Source organism: Mastacembelus armatus, chromosome 6, assembly GCF_900324485.2.
Source record: "Mastacembelus armatus chromosome 6, fMasArm1.2, whole genome shotgun sequence".
NCBI classification, from domain to species: domain Eukaryota; kingdom Metazoa; phylum Chordata; class Actinopteri; order Synbranchiformes; family Mastacembelidae; genus Mastacembelus; species Mastacembelus armatus.
In genome coordinates, this window is record NC_046638.1 from 13,239,013 (window position 1) to 13,259,666 (window position 20,654).

Sequence of the window (20,654 nt, forward strand, 5' to 3'; positions counted from 1 at the left end):
GATTAACTAAAAAACTGGGGTGTCTTGGCTGGCCTGGGAATGCCTCAGTGCCCCCCTGGAAGAGCTGGAGGAGGTGTCCAGGGAAAAGGAAGTCTGGGCATCCCTGCTTAGGCTACTGCTTCCGCGACCCGGCCCCAGATAAGCAGAAGAAGATGGATGAATGGATGATAATGGGCTGCAACATAAGAAAACTGAAAAAAGTGCAGGGGGCCTGAATACCTTCCACAATGTACAGTATGCATGAAGTAATTCTGAAATGTGAGTGTGTTATGCAGGAACTGGTAACATAGCACAACATAAACTTCCATTTCAATCACAATTCCATCAGCAATTTTAATGAAAATAAACTCTTTTTGTACAATACAAAACAAATAAATATTGATGTAGCCCACAGACCTTTTTGATAGAACTTTGGGCTCTGCAGAGCGTCATATTGCTGTTAATTGGAATGTACAGCAAAACAGAAGCATGTGATCTGAGCTGGTACTGTGTTCAGGACCTGCTTATCCTGAACACAGTACAGGTTAAGCCAGTGTAGCCCTGATTTCTCCATTTAACTTCTATGCTTCAAATTTCACAGTTCCCATTTGTCTTGAACACCAGCAGTACAACACCTCCACAGGCTGTGAGATTTTGTCCTTTAAAAATCTATTATCCCTCTTTTAGGAAACTTTGACCCATTTAGCCAACACTGAGGGGGGTCTCACAAAGTCAGACTGCTACTATTGCTTACATATTCTGCACTGAGGGTCAAAGCCAAAAAGATCTGTATTTGCACATATTAAAAATATAACTATTTTTTTCTTGGCATCCAGTTTTGGTCTGAAAGTTATAAATTGAGGTTAAAACAAAGTGTGGGGGAAAAAAAAGTACAAATTCAATATTTAGCTATAACCTACCGGGTGTTCAAAGACACACTGGACTTGGACAGTAAAATTTATGCAGAAGGATAAACTATTTGCATCAATCTAGAAAAAATGGCAGGTTAAAAGATTAAGTTGATGTTGCAGCCCTAGTAAACTGACAATAAACTAATAAATCCGAATACTTCTCTGACAATGCAAAGAATACAACCTATATCTACTACCCTCTAGTGGATAATTTTGGTAAAAAACAGTACAAGCTTTTGTGAAACCCCCTCACTCAGTCCATTAGAAAAACAGACAGATTTTGGTTTTACATATTTTATATACAGCCTCTGATAAATATATGGGGAGAACAACACAATAGTTCTTTCTGTACATTCGTTCCACACAAGCAGCATTTTCAATTGCGAGTAAAATATGGCAAATGCAAAAACTTTTCAGTCTTCAGCTCTTGCCTCAAATATGCCCTGTGCATACAGTCTACAGTGTGTAAATTCTATTCTTAATAATGTATGTTGTTTCAATTAGGAATTTGCTACACCGTCGACAAAGTGTGATCCCCCCAAACAGACGTTTATGAATGAGAGTGGATTTCACAACGTTCTATTCGCTAATTAACGTTCTCACTGCTGCAAGCCAAAACATCGGATATTTTCATTCACTTTGGCATTTACATATTAACAGGGTTTTAATTGCATTCTCTACTGCATCTTTTTCTTTTAACATAGTGAAATCAGAGGAATGGCATTAACAAAACCATCAGCTTGATATGAGTAGAAATACCCTGCATTTCCCCTGGGGCAAAGAGTGGTTACAAGTCATTGACAAGTGCATTCATCATTGCTATTTTCCCAACTGAATACAAGTGAGTGCTTCCTAAAGCAGGCTCATAGTGTCCAGAACTGTACATTGAAGGGAGCTACAACATAATATATTTCCCTCAGGGGCATTAAACTTGAAGCTCTAGCAGAGTTCTTGGAGTCAGTTTTTGGCCTGGACAGTGCTTAGAACCATCCAAATTTGACTATCACTCTGGGAAAACGCACAGCTTATTAAATCTTATAAACCACAACTATACAAAATCATTACTGCAAAATGTCAAAATATAATGCTGTATCAAATGACTTCCCAAAGCACATAACAACAGAGGGTTGGTGTGGGGACACAATGGTTTGTGTTTAGGTAGGTGACATTCAGGCACCCTTGTTCAAGGGTGCAGTACATTATATTGTCCCTTCTCAGCTCTATGTCGCAGGGATGGAAGTGTGCAAGAGAAGATTACTCATGACTCTCCTCTCACTATTTTCTTTTAGGATTATTTCTTTTTATTTATAGTCATTCTGGACCAATTCTGTTCTGACATGTCAAAATCATTATATTATTGTCTACATGATATTTCCATATTTAAGTTTTTCTGGAGAAATTGAGAGTAAAATGCTTTTGTACCACTTCCACCTGTGCTGGACATGTTGTATGTCTTTGTGTGTCCAGTCTGGGATGGATGTCTGAAGACCGTTCTCATAAACTCCATCTGAAACACATACCACAGCAGAAAACATGGTTTTAGCCATTTCAAGCACCACAAGTCTGATGATGCAGTCACTGACAAAGGGAAACACTGCATGTAATGTTGCAGGCTGCATTGGAGGTGTATTGTTAATAAAAATACTGTATATTACACATGGATCACTGCTGGTGTGCTGTTTGTCCAGAAGTCCCCTCTTCCATTCTTTCCTCGTCCAGCTCAACATCCTCCTCCATCCTCTCTTCTCCTCCTACTTCCTCCCTCTCCTCCTCCTCTGCTCTCCTTTCTCCTTCCCTTGCTGACAAAGTGCAGCTCTGTCGCCCCCGCTGCCTTTGGCTGCGTCGCATCTTGCGGGCCAGGCCTTTCCTCTTCGGCCCAAGGCCTGAGGCCTGAGTTGGTGTAGTAGCAGGAATGCAGGATGGGGACAAGGTAGGACATGAAAGGGAAGGGGACAAGGGTTTGGACTTCGATAGAGGGCTCTGGACTGGCGTGGAGACTGGGGAGGAAGGAGTTGATGTGGATGGAGGATGGTTGGCAGATGAAGAGATTATGGCTGAAGAGGGCTCTGTGTGTGAGCTGGAGGAGGTGCAGAGTGTCTGGCATGAGAGACTGTTTGCTGTGTCCTGCAGGCCTGGACACAGGATGGAGGTGGAGAATGCACAGACAGTGGACGAATCAGGAGCTGTAGAACAACCAGTTGCCTCACTGTCAGCAGCAACTCTGGGAGGAGAGTCTAGGAAAACATAGCAAAATCATGATGAAGATATTATCTAAATTGATACTGTGACAACACGTGATAGAAAATAGGAATCTTCTGTTTGTTTTTCCTCCTACCAGGTCCACTGCTTGTCTGGGACTCATCAGTCATTGGTGGCTCTGCTTCCTCCTGGATTGTTGGTACTGATGCTAGTAGACCTGACACACAAGACACACACAGAATGTGAAAAATTGTACCTACTAGTAGGGGTATCAACACTAGAGTGCTAAATTGACTTCAAAACAATTTTAGAACTTTCAAATCTCTTTATAATTTTGAGTAAAAGAATGAGAACGGAAAACAACTAGGACATCATCCATATATATCCAACAGAAACGTGTGTAATGTCCCTGAACACCACTTTTGGCAGAAAATGGGGTCTGAGGAAGGAAGTTCAGCAATCACTAAATCCCAATGTCTGTGAGAAGATGTCAATAACTGAAGACGGGGACACATAATGAGTCATGCAAATTTTTAGACTATGACAGTCAGGAAGCTGCGCACACTTCCCTCCAGAGTAAAAAAGCTGAACAACACACTTAAGTCCAGCTAATCTCGCAACATCACGCCAATTCTGTCCTTGTACTAAAACAAAAATGGATGCCAACCTGCACCTGCACAATTTGCACTGATAGAGAGGCAGACAGGTAGACTGTAAAGCCAACTAGAATTTATCATCCCTGTTGTGGTTGTTGATTTGATATTGTAGAGGCATCCACTCTCCATTTTTGTGTGAAGTTCAGTTTTGGCTTGTTTTTGGTTTCATTGTTACCATTATCTTTTATTTATTTACCAGTATGTCTCCTTCTGGTATACATGATATAATTAGTCACTAATTCCCATTCATATTGAAAGTATCCACATTGTCAGCTATGCATAAAGTATTATGGAATGTGTAGAGGTCTGAGCACAAGAAACCAGAGCTTGTTTCTGACTGGATTTTAAATGTAGATAGAGCCCATCACACTGTCATTGTTAAGAGTCAGTATTTCAAAACAACAATTTACAGTGATCCTGTATCATAGCACGTCACAAGAAGAAAAGCAGAATCTCCCCTGGGAAAATGGACATTCTTGAGATGACAACACAGGTTCAATTAGGTTACACGCATTTATAATTACAAGTACAGTAACAAATACTCAACACCATCATGAACAAATACACAAAAGTAAAACGCAAGTTGACTACGTGTTGTGAGGATAGACACTGGGGAGTTCAAAAAATGTATGCTATTAGCACTGAAAGATCACAGATGTACCATTAGAAAGTGTCCAACCATACAATATGTCAGTAGGGGGCATTCACTTTACACAGGTAAAACTACTGCAAGGTGGCTTGGGAGGTCATATCACATCACTCTGCACTCTGAGACAACAGACTACACCACAATGTAGACTTTATATTCTGGGAAAATAACGACGACAACTGTATGAAGCCCTACAATTCCACCACAGCCTGCCTTTGGTCTGGAAATCCGATGCCTTTGGGGATAGTCTGGGGGATGGATTGAGGAATACCTTCGTTTTAGGCAGACAAAACAAGTGAGAACCAGGAAACAAAAACAGGAATGTTGAAATACTCACATTTGTGGATGAAAGTGACCTCCAAAAGCCAGAGCATCAGGAACAAGTAACCCTAATCATCTGCAGGGCCACATCATCACAATACTGACCCTGCCAGCTCTGGTCTTTCATGTCCCTTGGCAGTCAAGAGCTAGCAGCCTTGAATGACCTGTTTGCTTGGATAAACTTGGATAAACCTCAGCTCTCTATGAGGATTCTGTCAGCCACAGACTAGCTATCATCGCCATTTCACTATTCTTTCTGTTTCCTCTTATTTTTTCAGGGACTTAAATAACAAAGTAACAAACAAAGATGAATCATGACATGAGGACCACCATTTCTACTGACTCAATGACCTGTTTCCATCTCAAATATAAAACAAAACTGTATTTTGTTTGATCTATCATTTAGGTTACTTTTTAAACCATAAACACAGAGTAAGACTTTGTTCCAACTTCTTCACTGTTAGAATTTGCAGCTTTTTTTCTCTCTTGTGATCATGTTTATGAGCTATGTGACTGTGAGTGTGCACGTGGCTGTGACGTCATTGGTCACTGATCCGGACCAGTCATGCGAAAAAATCGGCCGATTCCGATCACTGGCCAGTCAGTCGGTGCATCTCTAAACAGAACAGCAGCAGTGACTTTGACTGTATGTTAGGATGCAGATGATGCATATAGCTGGCCATATTAACATTTCTCACTACATAATCGTCAAGGCTTCCAGTCCCCATTGGGGACAAATCTTCATAAGAAACACTAGTCACTTTAATAAAATCATTTTGCCTCACTAATATGTCATGGACCAGCTGTCAGTACAGTTTCCCTCTCCTAGCCTGTTTCTTTCTAATCATTTTGAAAGCTGCTATGACTTCTACATGTCTTCTTTAACACAGCTTGCTGCTGTGCTGCTGTACAACACTGCATTAACCTCCTACAAAAACAGCATAAATTCAGCAAATGACAAGAGCTGTGTGATGGGTTGTATCCACGTTTAAAATCAGTGACCACAGAGGAGGCTAGAGACAACACTGCACTGATCTTGTTCACACAGAATCAACCACAAATCTGCAGCCAGACTTTTCACAACACACTGTGACATGTATACTGTGGTGGATGTAAAGCTTAGCCTTGTTGGTTGACTTACTGAGTCCTCTGTAATGGGAGAGTTGCTGGTAAACTTGTTTCATCCGTTCAATGTTGAGCCTGCTACCTTCTGCGTGGTTGATCATAGGTTTGGGGTAATCCACTCCCACCACACAGTTGGCTGCCTTCTGGACTGATTCTGGCGCATTCCATGGTTCATAGATGTACCGATTTGGGTAATCCTTTAAGATGGGGATATAACGCCTACAGGAAATTAAAAAAAAAAACAAAACATTCAAACATTTCTGCACAGATTAATAAAAAAAATGTGTTAAGTGGTACATTTGGTAGAAGAAATAAAGTCTACCTGATGTAGTCTCCCGATGGGTCAGTTCTCCTTCCAAAGCCGACAGGACAGTAGCAGTGGAAGAACTGCTGGAAGAAGGCACTGCAGGACAGCCACATCCAACTGCCAGCATTTACACTCCAGTCTGCATCCAGAAGCAGTTCCTCAAACACCTGCAGAAGCATACATGATGTATTCTTGTCATACAGTGGCACACAGAGTCACTGATGCTGCCAAACCAAACAGTGTTAAAGCAAACCAGTTTTACATGTTCTCAGCCTGTGAATCTGCTACAAGAGAACTTAAACTTAATTCCCTTTACTAGTCCCACAATGGGGAAATTCCATTACCACCCAAGTGCACACACACAGCAGTGAACACACAAACACACCGTGCACATACACCCCGAGCAGTGGGCAACTACTCTGTCTTACCTTCATGCCGCTCTCCCAGCTGATCCACAGGTCTCCCCTGGTGAGGAAACAGGCCACAGCGTGTCGGGCTAGGTGATGGATCCAGCCCTCCTCTCTCAGTTGTGTCATGATGGCATCAATCCAGGGAAAACCAGTACGACCCTCAGCCCACTTTGCCAATGCCTCTGGGTTCTGGTCCCAGGGGATCTGGAGACAAAAGTATGACACAGGACAGATATCTTAACTACATACTCTGGCTGAGTGTTTTTTTAACAATGCATGGGTACCATTATTATCACAATCCTAATTGTTTTTAATTGGCTTGAGGGCAGTTTTAGTGAAGACTACTGTGATCTAAACTGGTTCTCATTAAATCACAAGCATCAAAAACATGGAAATTAGGATGTCTACACATTTTACTCAAATGCTGATAAAGGTCTATTTTTCTATGCCATTAGAAAACATTTACAAGGTATAAGAATAGTGAGACTATTATAATGTAGCAAAGACATCTGGTATACAGATTAAGCCAATATACCAATATGGGCAGCCCATGTTGGCAGCCTGTTAGTTGGCTTAATATGCTCACTGTTGTTGTTGTGGAACCTGTAACACTGCCTCTTGTGTCTATCAAATTGCCTTTCTACCAGACCTCAGTGAATGTGGACAATCATTAAATTTTGGAAGAGTCCAAAGATGAATGTCATGGTAGAAAACAGCACAGTTTAAATTCTGATTTTTAAAGCTATATGTATTAAATTAGTTAGACATGATTTTAGAACCTTTTTAAGGGCTGCTAAAGCACACCTAAGTTTCATCTCAGTACCCCAAATAAAAAAAAAAAAAAAGATCAATAATAATGACCTATTATTAATTAACATTAGATTTTGTGAACATGTTTATTCTGTGAACTTGTTTTGTAATCCAGCATGCACATAAAAGTGTGTGGTTATAGTTCAATGGTGTGTATATTGTCAAACAACAATAGATACTTACACACTTGGCAAGCAATGTCTATGGCCTATGCTGATGCCAATTTTGGGAAATCGGGGCAGCCGATGGCTGACTTATGGTGCGGATTATTTTTTTCCAGTATGAGTCTATGCGCTTTCTTCTGACTCCATCCTACTCCCTCCTCGTCTGTACATCTCTATCCCTGCTTTCCTCTTTGTGTTTTCAACTAAATAGCAAAGTTAACATCCAATCACAGAATCTATAATCTAATAAGAGGTAGAAATTGATCCATATCGACTCCTTATAATAACATTATTCTAATTTAATATTGGGGTGCTATGGGCAATGCAGTCAGTCAGTATCATTTTAACCTCACTTTCTCTCCTGAACCTGGTTGTTTTCTTTCACTAGCCATCTATGGGAGAACAGATTTGTAGTTAGTTAGAGTTTGCCCAATGCTTTAATTCAGTCGATAAATTTAATGTAAATACATTTCCTTGTGTAACTGCAGCATGTGATTGGAATCAAAGGAACAGTGCTAAAATGGTTCCAATCTTACTTATTGGACAGATTCCAATTTGCTTATGTCCATGGTGAACCTTACACATGCACAAAAGTTAATTATGGAGTTCCACAAGGTTCTGTGCTAGGACTGATTCTGTTCACCTTATACATGCTTCCTTTAGGCAACGTTATTAGGAAGCACTCTAATAATTACCACTGCTATGCAGATGATTTATCCATCTATGAAACCTGATAACACAAACCAGTTAGCCAGACTTCAGGTGTGTCTAAAGGACATAAAGGCCTGGATGACCAGTATCTTTCTACATTTAAACTCAGAGAAAACAGAACCTAAAAAGAGCCTAAAAGAGCCTATTTGGGCCTAAAATCCTCAGAAACAGCTTTTCTAACAATACAGCTACTTTAGATGGCACAGCCCTGGCCTCCAGCACTACTATGAAAAACCTTGGAGTTATTTTTGACCAGGATATGTCCTTTAACTCACACATAAAACAAATCTCTAGAACTACCTTCTTTCACTTACACAATATTTCCAAAACTAGTAGCATCCTGTCTCACAATTATGCAGAACAACTAGCTCATGCATTTGTTACCTCAGGGCTAGATTACTGTAACTCATTACTATCTGGATGTCCCAGTATCTCCATAAAAAGCCTCCAGTTAATCCAAAATGCTGCAGCCAGAGTCTTGACAGGAACTAGCAAAAGAGATCATATTTCTCCTATATTAGCTTCTCTTCATTGGCTCTCTGTAAAATACAGAATAGAATTTAAAATCCTTCTTCTCACATTCAAATCCCTTCAAGATCAAGCTCCTTCATACCTTAAAGACCTCATAGTACCATATCATCCCAATAGAGCACTTCGCTCTCAGAGTGCAGGTCTACTTGTGGTTTCCCAGAGTTTCCAAAAGTAGAATGGGAGGCAGAGCCTTTAGCTATCAAGCTCCTCTCGGGTGGAACAAGTTCCTAGTCTGGGTTCAGGAGGCAGACACTCTCTGAACTTTTAAGGCTAGACTTCAAACCTTCCTTTTTGACAAAGCTTTTAGTTGGGGTTGATTCAGGTAACCCTGAACCATCTCTTAGTTATGCTGCTAGGCCATGCTGCTAGGCTGCTAGGCTAGACAGCCTGAGGACCATCGGTGCACTGAGCTGACCTGAGCTGAGCCCTCCCCTCCTCTCCCTTCCCTCCACTGTCGCCAAGTGCTTGCTAGGGATAAGGGATTTGTTGGGTTTTTTTCTTTTTTGTAAAGTGCTGTGAGATGATTGAATTGGGATTTGGCGCTATACAAATAAGACTGAATTGAACCAAATTGAATTGAATGTTACCTTATTATTTGGCAACTGATTTCTAAAAACTGACATCAGTTTGTTTAAGCACCTCATATAAAATTTTTGTTTTAGCATCTGACATACAGTGCATTGACAAAATTGAAAAGCGAATGGGGTCTGAATACTTTCTGAATGCACTGTATATACAGATATACTAATCTCTACTAGCCATGCATCCACAGGGCATAGTGTTAACAACTTTATGACCTAAAATAATGGTTATTCAAAAGGTCATTTTCTGTGAACCTCTTCTTTTGAGCAGAGTGATGCAAAGTCCCACCTGGACACAGATGGGGTTTCCCTCCATGCGGTCAAAGTTTGGGTTGTTGGTGGCAGCTGTGTAGAAGAACTCCCTCCACAACAACTGGCCAAAAAGGGACAGAGGGGGACTGCAATGCTTCCGGAGCTAAAGGAGTCGCACAAGAGAGAACCAGGAAAAGAACAAGACAGTAGAGATAAGAAAGTTGGTATTATTGTAAGTTATCAGAATTGTCTGAGGACATAGCAAAAAGACACCAGTGTGTCTGGGTAACCCGTACTGATGCTGCTAACTTTCAGAGACATGCATTCACAGTACCTTCATGTAGAGCTCTCGTAGGTTGTAGTACAAAACCCTACAGGACAGACAGCCAAAGCGCAGGTAGGGGCTGAGGCCAGTAGGACTGGCATACAGGGAGCATGTGTTGACCCGAGAGTGCTCAAAGTTGGCCACCCACACCTAAACAGACAGATAGAATGAGGCCATACAAGTGATCACCTGAAATACTTTCATGCAGTATGTTGCCGATTACATTACATGTGTTATTAAACACATACAGTAGTTACATTAAATATCCTTAAGTACAACTCCAGAGAGAACCTGGTCTTCATTTTCTGTTATGCAACGGCATACTGTTGTATTATCTTAGCCTTTCTGAACCTGTTTTAATTTGCTCTCAATGTTATTAATGCAAGCATGATACCCCCTGTTTACCCCATGTCTCCATAAATTACCTCTGATGTACCTTTAATACATCAAACCAAATTCATGCATCTATCATTAAAGAATGAAAACAAATTAAATATTCTGAATTTGACCAGTAAAAGGGCTCTAGCTTCTGTTTACCTTCTTGTCCAGGTGTTTATTAAGTCTGTCCAAGGCCTCAGATTCTCCTCCACGCCACACAGCCGGTGGTAAACCCTCTGTTCTGAAACCTGGATACGGGAAGACAAGATCAGATACACAACTACCATCTAATGAACCAAACACTGCCCAAGTGCTAACGGTTTGTTACTCATTTATTTTATTTGAATTTTGGAATATAAAAACAATCCTGTATACCCAGTTCTTCCAGTGATGGTATACTGTATAGCTGGTCGTGGTTGTCAGCTATTTTAGTATGACATTTGTCCATCTGCTGCTGAGTGATGGGGAGCAGGGGTCTCCTGGGCAACTCAAGCCTGCTCACTATGGTCTGAAACCGCTTAAAGGTCAAAGGAGGGCTGTTGTTGTTCATCTCTATTATCCTGCAACAAGCACAGAAAAGAAAGAAAAGTAGAGCTATACACAGGAGAACTTATGTAACAGGTCTTGTCAGTGGTAATGTTCTATTGAAATATCTTAAACACACACAAAAGATATCGTATACTAGTTATTAAGTAAGCTAAAATGTGGATTTAACCTTTGAGATGGTGCTTATTGTGAAATGTCTTTAAATACTGAATTCAATATACAAACAGATTTAGCTTTAAGAAAACAACTGCTTCTGAGATGCTCATTATGCTGCATTACAATTCAGGTAAAACCACTGTGGCCAATGTTGGCCTGCAGTAGGTTTGGAAACCACTTTTGTCATGAGTAAATAGTAATTAGTAAAGAGACTATATCTATAAAAACTGTAAATATTGTACAACACTCACTCAGAAGCTCTTCTACTCTCTGGACTTGACCTACTCCTACTACTTCTATATGTATCCCTATTCTATTCTATTTGTATTCTGTTCTATCATCCCCCACCCAAAACTAATTCTGATTCTCTTTTTGGCTTCTTTTCAGATGTTCTTTTCAGGTGCAGCTGACAGTGAAGCCTTGCATTTGTAGTTTCTATTTTATACACCTTGCCAGTGAGGCCATTCTGGATCCTTTGCACCACGGACAGCTTCCTATTGGCTAAGCACAATAAGCTGGGCACATGTCCACAGCTACCAATATAAACCCTGCAGCAGAGAGCTAAACTCCCTGCTACCTCATCCACTCCAGCAGTATTCTTACACACACAGGTCAGTAATATTCCTATTCATTACATAATATGGTGGTATAATACTGTGTTGGTCCGAATGCTCTCCATGTAGAAGGCAAAACACAGCAAGTCCTTTGGTGCTCCCTCTACTCTAACTCATTGTGCCATGTGGTCTCAGCACATGGACTGGGGGTGTGATCTCCAGTAATATGAGATGACCCATGGCTCTGCTGCATGTGACGCTGTTGAAAGGGATTGTTCAGATTTGGTTCCGCGTCATCTTAGATGGGGTGAACTATTGGTGATTTTCTAAAATGACCAAAAACTGACAGCAGGCATTTTTCTTAGAGTGCTCTCCATCCTCATATTTGTTAGGGGGCTGTTGTACAGGAATGGACAACAGAAGGATGGCATAACTAAAAGTTATGGATACACAGGAAATAAAACAATGGGAAAGGTTGGCTGAAAATAAAGGATAAATGGTTATAACACATTGCTTAAAAAAAACTTTTGACATAGGTAGTTAAAGATCATTTATATATTGTAAAAATAGATGGCTAAATGCAATGGATAGATGGAGGATTTCTTTAAGTGGTAGCAACATGAATGGAAACACAGAAAATTAACTTGATAGCTTGCACTTTTATAGTATTTGGTTACATCAGGTTAAAAACTGATTTAATGTGCCAATGTAGAGCCAAATAAGTGGTGTGGATGAAGGGTGAGGCTGAGTGAAAGTATTAAGAGACCTCTGATTTACATGACAGCTGTCACTGTGCTGCTTTGTTTCAAACTGTTCATTATCATGCATTTGTGGCTGCCATTCATTCATTCATGAAAATTTATCAGCATATTCTTGTACTGCAGGGTAGACTTTTCAAATGAATCTGCAGTGAATCTACATTACAACACAAACCTATTGTACGTCTGTAATTCATGCTTGATTTTCACTGTGACGAGTTAAACAGAATAAGCTAATTTCAACGGTACTTTTCAACATCCCAAAGTATTTAATGGCATGAAGGGTAGAGAAATGCATCCAAATACCTAAACCTAACAACACACAACACACTGGTATTTGGAGAATAAGATGTGTTTATGTGCACTAACTCTATTTAAACTTATTGAAAATTGAATAATATGTGTGTATGTGTGTGGGTGAGTGTGTCATATTTTTGCTACATTGTTGCAACTGAAACCTGTTTACACAGTGATGTGAGACTCGGCTTCCTCATTGGGTTCTCACCATGTGAATAACTCAATTTTAAAGAGTCTACTTAATTTAAAGTTAGGAAAAGGTTTAGGGTTAGTCAACTAGTGGTTATGACTTCGGTTAGATCAATTCTCCAGTTAATGAATATAAGTCAATGCAATATCCCTACAAGAAATGGAAACAAGTTTGTTTGTGTGTTTGTGTGTGTGTGTCCTACGAACCTATCCAAATTGTAGAGGGTATGTGAATTTCTGACTATGGTCTCCACTCCAAACTCTTGGGCCATCTTGATGATGGCCCCATCCCTTTCTTTCCCATAAGGCTCAGGGTCATATTCAAAGGTTAATCTTGTCACTTTCCACTCCTGCAGCAGGGAAAGAAAAATAGGAAGTAAGAGAGGACAATATGTTAAGAAAAGCAAACCTGCAGACCCTTTTCTGGATTTCTGTAGCTCCAGCAGTCCGTTATATAAGGGCTGCTGATTGGTAGATGATTTGCTCCCCCCTGCCTAAAACTAAATCCCAATAGGGAATCTCCACATAAATGTTAACAGCTGCTCCATCATGGTTCAGTTCAGTGTGATCCTGCAAACTATGACAGTCAGTAATTGTATATTGTATATTGTTTGTATTTTGTGACATGCATTGCAGGCCTGGTTGTGGCTGTAATGGATAAAGCAGGCCTGACCCCATATAGTCAGCTAATAGTTCTTGTGCTTTGTAAGTGTCTTAACCAGAGTGCCAGTAAAAGGACCACAGACTCATGATCGTCTCCTGATCCTTTCTTCCTTCTTGTATATTTATGTTGTATGAAGCTTTGTTTGCATACTGATGCTTGGAAACATCAAATAAGACAACATTCAGGTATTGCATGCAATTTTGTTGAAGCTGATTTTTTTTAAAAAAGGGTCTATCAGCCAAAACAGAACTTGCTGGGACTTTGGCGTTTTCTGAAAAGTAATGTAAATTTGTACATTTAAAAGTTCCATAATTTTACTTGAAGTTTCCTGTGCTGTATGGGAAATGCCGCTTTTTTCCCCAAAGAACAGGCTCTTAAATCCTACTGGCAAATGCAGGCAGAAAAAGTTAAGAGGTGAATTAGTGAACACACCGGAGCAATTAGCAGCTGAACATACCATATCAGCATCTTAAAAGGTGATAATACTGTATGTCAAAGATAATCATACAGTTGACACTGTACCATTAGTGAAGGATTTCAGTCAATGCTGGGAAATTATATTCTCTTAACATGTTTGACATTGCAGACTGGCCAAACATCCACAATGAAAGCAGGTTAGGATTCCAGTCTGTACTGGCGTGGATCTCTTGTACAGGAATCTGTGGTGTTGGCATGATATAAATTTTGGACCCTGAGAGGCACAGGAAGGCATGTGGTGGTGGGCAGGAAATGGACCTTGAAAAGCCTTGGGAAAACATCAGTAGGCTGCCCTCTGACAACAAACAATCTGGAGTTGAGCTTCTTCAAACTGTTGTCCAGGTCCTCAAGAGCCTCCAGCAGAAACCTGCGCGCGCGCGCACACACACACACACACACACACACACACACACACACACACACACACACACACAAGTGAAATGTTAATTAGTAAACCAATAATATCCATCCACAAGGCAGCAGAGTGCACAGCTGTAATGGTATTGAATTACCACACTGAGAGAATAACAATATTGATAATGACTACTATTTAGGGTCACAGGGATCTACTGGAGCCTATCCCAGCTCTCTTTGGGTGAAAGGCAGGGGTACACCCTGGACAGATAAAGACATAACAATAACAGTTATAAAGAAGAGTTTGACCATAAGGATAATAGTGAGGTTTGTGGGACAGGGTGAGGATCATCATTATGTCATAATGGGACAGTTGGACTGAGAGCAGCAGAAAACAGTTGCAGTCACGTTTTTAGCTTGTATTCAAAAGACTTGATAAGAGTCAACAAAAAAGCACTGGAGCCTGCTGATCTTTTTTCTATCAGATACAATTAGAGGCCAATTTTTGCCATCTTCAACATAACTGACAACGACTGAGCATATTAAGCCAATTAACAGGCAGGCACGGGCAGCCCAGTGTTATTGTGGGACCTGTGTGACACTGCCCCTTGTGTCATTCAATTGGAGGCTCACTAACTTTTGGAAGAGTAAAAAAAAAAAAAATGTCATGAGAGAAAACAGCAAAGTTTAAATTCTTATTTTTTAAAGCCATAATTAATTAGTTAGATTAAGCCATAATTAATTAGTTAGATATGATTTTACACCCTTTTTAGGGCTCCTAAAACACACCTACATTTTATCTCAACACTGCCAAAAATAATAATGATCAGTAATAATGACCAATTATGAACAAACATTAAATTTTGTGGACATTTTAATTCTGTGAGTTTGTTTTGTAATCCAGCATGCACATAAAAGTAATGTAGAAGAAGAATGTAGTGGTGGAGGTTAAAACCGACTGACTGCATTGCCCATAGCAACACAATATTCAATTAGCATAATGTTAATATAAGGGGTCGATATGTATCAATTTTCTACCTCTTTCTACCCAAAGAAGGAGAGAGGGGAATAGACAGCGAGAGACAAGGAGAGAGTGGGATGGATTTAGCAGAAAGAGCACTGGGCATAATGCTCTGTATGAACGTCACATTCTGCCTAGGGGCTTAGCACCCCTAAAATTCTGATCCGAGAGTCGCCCCTGAAATTTAGACGGAACATATGAATACCCAGTAAAAGAAAATCAGCCCAATAAATTGGCTAAAAATAATCAGCATCATAGGCTCTCACTGGCTGCCCTGATTTCGGCATTGGCCATAAAGAAACCCATATTGGTCAACCTCTAGCACTGGGCATAGAAAACCTATCAGTCGACCTCTAGAAGTAATAATTGTAAGATCGACACAGAAGGATCAAAGCTGGTGGACAAGATGGTATGGGCAGAGAAGATCAGTAGCGTAAGCAGAGTTTTTAATAGGTTAATTGTAAACATGTCAGACAACTCATGACAGTCAGGAATGCTGTTACTCTGGGAGAAAACCATAACTGAGGAACCATGGCTGACCATCTATACCTGGAATCAGAGGATGCGTTGTGGTGACTGTGTGAATGCTATTGAATTACTCTGACATCTTTTGCTGACATGGCGTTCAAGTTGACAAATCATCAGTAAAACAAAATGCTACTTGCTACTTGTTAAGGTGTTACTGCTTTACAGTAAGAACCAGGGAAAAAAAATTGTTGCAGCATGAAGTGTAATGTTTGCACAACAGATGGCAAGGCAGTTTTGTTCCAGGAACTGTTAAAGGTAGAAGTGAACTCCATCCATTATCTATACACACGTATTCCTAACCAGGGTCACAGGGACCTGCTGGAGCCTATCCCAGCTCTTTGGGTGAAAGGCAGGGGTACACCCTGGACAGGTCACCAGTCCATCACAGGGCCACACAAAGACAAACAACCTCACACACTCACCCTCACTCCTATGGGCAATTTAGAGTCACCAATCAACCTAACATGTATGTTTTTATTTTCCACGCAAGCACAGGCAGAACATGCAAACTCCACACAGAAAGGTCCCTGACAGGTTGTGAACCCAGGCCCTGCTTGCTGTGAGGCAATAGTGCTAATCACTAAGCTGCCATGCTGCCTGAAAAAGTGAGCTCACAGCTGAGAAATTATAGTGACAAAACTAGCTGGTGTAAGGATGGTGAACAGCATGTAATTTATTAGTCGTCACCAAAGTAAATGTGTATGTGTTTGTGTGTGTGTGTGTGTGTGCCTTCTGCGAATAAAAAATAAAATAATAAAATGCACACGCATGTTTTCACATGATGCTGATATTTGGCCAAAGATAGTTCTCACATCTCTGATATAGAAACTGCAAAGTTGGATAAGCAGATGAATATCCATTGTACATAATAGGTGACTTGCACCAACAAAGACAGGAAGCAACAGACTCCTTTCACTGTTTAAGTATCCACAATTCCAAAGCCTGCCATTACAAACTGCTATAACTGGCAGCTAAGGTTGAAAAGTGAAGAAGCAGCTTTGCACACTTTTCTTACTACTTGCTGGACAGCAGAGCTTTACATGACCATAATAAGTATTTGACTGAATATACAGTGAAATTCAAATTAAAAGGTAGACCTACCATGTAAAGTTTTCTTGCTTCCCACCTCATTAATGGTATTAAATGTATGATAAGATCTATATGCTACATATATCAATATCAAAGCACTAATACAAAAAAAAAAAAAAAAATGTGATTATTATGAGAGAGGCCAATGGACCCAGTCAGAGGCTGGGTTGTATTTCCAGGGTTTCTGGACTATGCAATTTATGGTTTGTGCCACTAATGATTTATAGTGTGGTTATAAAGCACAAAAATTAAACTGAACTAAACTTAGCATGTCCCATGTCTCTCTTACTGCTACACTTAACTTACACCAATGAGACCAAAAAATAGGTTAATAAACACTAGATACTTATGTTATTCCGTTAAATGGTGATATCAGAGCAACGTTTTGCGACTCTAGTGTCCCACTCTCTTCATGTTTACAGAAAAACACATATATGAAATCTGATCGCAGTTCGCGTTTGGCCGCCACAGCTTTATAGATCCCAACCCATACTGAATGATAATCGGTCTAACGTTACACCTAAATCACTAACAAGCATTTGCTTAGAAACCAAAACATCGTAATTAAGCTGCAACTTACAAGTAATTACCGTGACCTTGTTTCGGTTCCTGCCACAAACCTGCAGTGAGATAAGTTGGGCTATAAACACTGCGGACCTCTTCTTTTAGCACGTTAATTATTTTAATAGTTGCTTCTCCGCTCACATGTATGCTGATTAGACTAACATGGAGTAATGTTACCCAATAAGACACCTCTCAGATTCACAGGGATAGCGTTAATATAAAGCTGTTCGCTTCTTGTCTCCATTTTAAGCTAGTGTTAGCTAACTGCCGTGGAGGCCCAAGCCTTAAGTCGAGGCGCTGCACATTTACATGGCAATGAATCATACAAATAGCGACCTGAGGAATTAAAGCCCTATGTTGAACACACAGTTCGTGAAGCTTAAACGTGTTAGGGAGAAGAGTCAGCTTGCAAACCTCCATCGGTTGATCCCCACGTTGGCGGCGCCAGCAAACCAGGGGTCCAGAATATAAACACAGCGCAGACTGCTCGCTCCATTGAGGGCCTCCTGCAACGCCGGATTATCGTGCAACCGCAGACCTTTGCGAAACCAGTGCACTGAATTCACCACCATGATTACTTATTCTTCCATTATTACAGAACAATCCAGAAGGACCAGTCGAAATTAGGCCAAAAATACAGTCTCCAAATCGTAACAGTCACTATGTCAAACGCCCAACAAACTTTCCTTACTGTCTACAGAAAACCAAACACTTACAGGGGCGGTTCTTGTCCGCTGTGGGAGTGGTTAAATGTCAGTATCTTTGTATCTGCTCACTGATTGGACACACGGTGAACGTCAACATGACTTATAAAACTGAAGCTCCTTCATTGGTTGATGGCAGAGAGAGCTGTTGTGTCACGTTTCCGATTGGGAACAGTGTCAGGCCGCATCTCATGCAAGCTAGAAATAACTTCGTGCAGCATCAAATACACTGCATCATGCTCAGTATTAGGCTACTCCTAGGATGAGTCATTTTGTCTTTCATTTGTCTTTCATTTTCACAACAGATACAAACAGGTTTTAGTGGTTGTTGGTAGGGAAATGCAAGTTTATCCAGAAAAAAATATTGCAAAATTTATTTTTACACTAATTACGCCTCGGCTGTTCTTTTTACCCATAAATTAACACAGCTTTAAAAATTCTGATAACGAAGTTTTTCAGGCTCAAGGAGATAGGCTGTTGTCTTTGTGAAAGACAGTTAAGTCACTAGCAGATACGAAATATATGTTTGAGGGACTTTCATTTGCTTGCAAATCAAAAGCCACATACAAAAGTCATAGCACAAACTGCTGCAAATCCAAAAGCATACTATGTTTTTGGATTTGTGGCATTTGTGTGGTTTTATTTCTATTCTCATCTCATTAAAGTTTCCCTCACCAACATGTCCGTTGAAGTCTGTCTCAATCACCACTCTCTCACCACTAGGGATACCCTGGATCACCTCATCCATCTCCCTCCAGAATTTCTCCTTCTCTTCTCACATCCTACCTGTGGGGCATAACCACTGACAACATTCAACATCACACCGTCAACTTCCAGCTTCAGACTCATCACCCTATCTGACACTCTCTTCACCTCCAGAACATTCCTAGCAAAATCCTCCTTCAGGATAACTCCTACTCCATTCCTCTTTCCAGCCACACTATGATAAAACAGCTTGAACCCTGCTCTTAATCAATGAGCCTTGCTACCTTTCCACCTGATCTCCTGAACACACAAGATATCCACCTTTCTTCTCTCCATCATATCAGCCAACTCTCTAGTCTTCCCTGACAAAGTCCCTACATTCAAAGTCCCTACTCTAAGTCCTACACTCCTGCCCTTCCTCTTCTCTCTTTGCCTACGAACACGCCTTCTTCCTCTCCTTCTTCAAACAACAGTAGTCCAATTTCCACTGGCACCCTGTAGGTCAATAGCACCAGTGGTGGTCATTGTTAACCCGGGCCGAGACCGATCTGGTATGGAAGACATATTTGTGATTCGCATGTTTGATTTGGCTTAAATTTTATGTTGGATGTGCCCCCCTGTGGTTGCGTTAATCAGTATAAAGTATAAAGTATAATCCTATACAAAAGGTAAAAGGAGATGATTCAAGACTGTTGCTTTTGCAGTAAAATGAATTCAATCTGCGAATTTATATTCTTTCTCAGATTAGAAGGTGCTATTTGAGCAGCCACATGCTTTATGCCATGGCCCATCCCTTCTTCTGAAGGGGGCACTCCTCAGGACCTTCTCTGACTCTGTGGTGGCATCAGCCATCCTGTACGGTGTGGTCTGCTGGAGCAGCAGCATCATGGAGAGGGAAAGGAAGAAGCTGGACAAGATCATCAAGAAGTCCAGCTCTGTCCTGGGCTGTCCTCTGGACTCAGTGAGGGAGGTGGGGGACATAAGGGTCCTGGCTAAACTAACATCTATGCTGGACCATGAGTCTCACCCCCTGCTTGATGCCCTGTCTGCCCTGGAGAGCAGCTTCAGTGGCAGACTGATCCACCCTCGGTGTGTGAAGGAGAGATTCCGCAGGTCTTTCCTTCCTGCTGCTGTCAGACTCCACAATGAACATGACTAACACTGTACATTTGTGATCCATCTGCTGTAATCATGTACAATACTGTATTATAAGGTGAATCACCATCAGTGCAACATACTGTAGTCACTTTACCTGGTATTTATTTATTTATCCATAGATGTCCATATACTGTATATATATATATATATATATATATAGTTTTTGTAGCTTCATAGTTTTATTCCAATTGGTATTTTTTAATATTTTTAATTTCTTATTTATCTCACATCTTGCTACTTCTGCTGTGCACTATACTTACTGTTGCAACAACGCAATTTCCCCCTTGCGGGACAAATAAAGGTTTTCTTATCTTATCTTATCTTATCTTATCTTATCTTATCTTATCTTATCTTACCTTGGTCCTTCGGGAGGATGGGTTAGTTCTGACCCAGGCTTCTCTTTAAAAATTCTACCCAACACAAGCTGTAACAAAATTACTGAACTTTTGTTCTTTAAGCAGCTGTGTCCTGTGGTGACCACTGCAGTTACAGTGGCTTTCTAGATATTGTCAGCAGTAGCACCAGCATGGCTGTGTTTGACACTGTCTACCTTGGTTTCAGGAATGAACACTAACAGCTGT

The 20,654-nt window shown here is 40.6% G+C and overlaps 1 protein-coding gene across 1 annotated transcript; it reads right to left on the reverse strand.

The window, feature by feature from the left end:
* Positions 1-307: 307 nt before the first annotated feature.
* On the reverse strand, positions 308-18,230 carry cry2 (cryptochrome circadian regulator 2). The gene is made up of 13 exons (XM_026310949.1): positions 17,921-18,230; positions 14,209-14,317; positions 13,017-13,159; positions 10,685-10,869; positions 10,469-10,557; positions 9,941-10,081; positions 9,644-9,769; positions 6,576-6,761; positions 6,163-6,314; positions 5,857-6,059; positions 3,226-3,306; positions 2,546-3,124; positions 308-2,397 (listed from the first exon to the last, which is right to left on the reverse strand). The coding sequence occupies exons 1-12, from the start codon at positions 18,076-18,078 to the stop codon at positions 2,553-2,555; spliced, it is 2,145 nt and encodes a 714-aa protein (XP_026166734.1). The 5' UTR covers positions 18,079-18,230; the 3' UTR covers positions 308-2,397; positions 2,546-2,552.
* Positions 18,231-20,654: the final 2,424 nt, after the last annotated feature.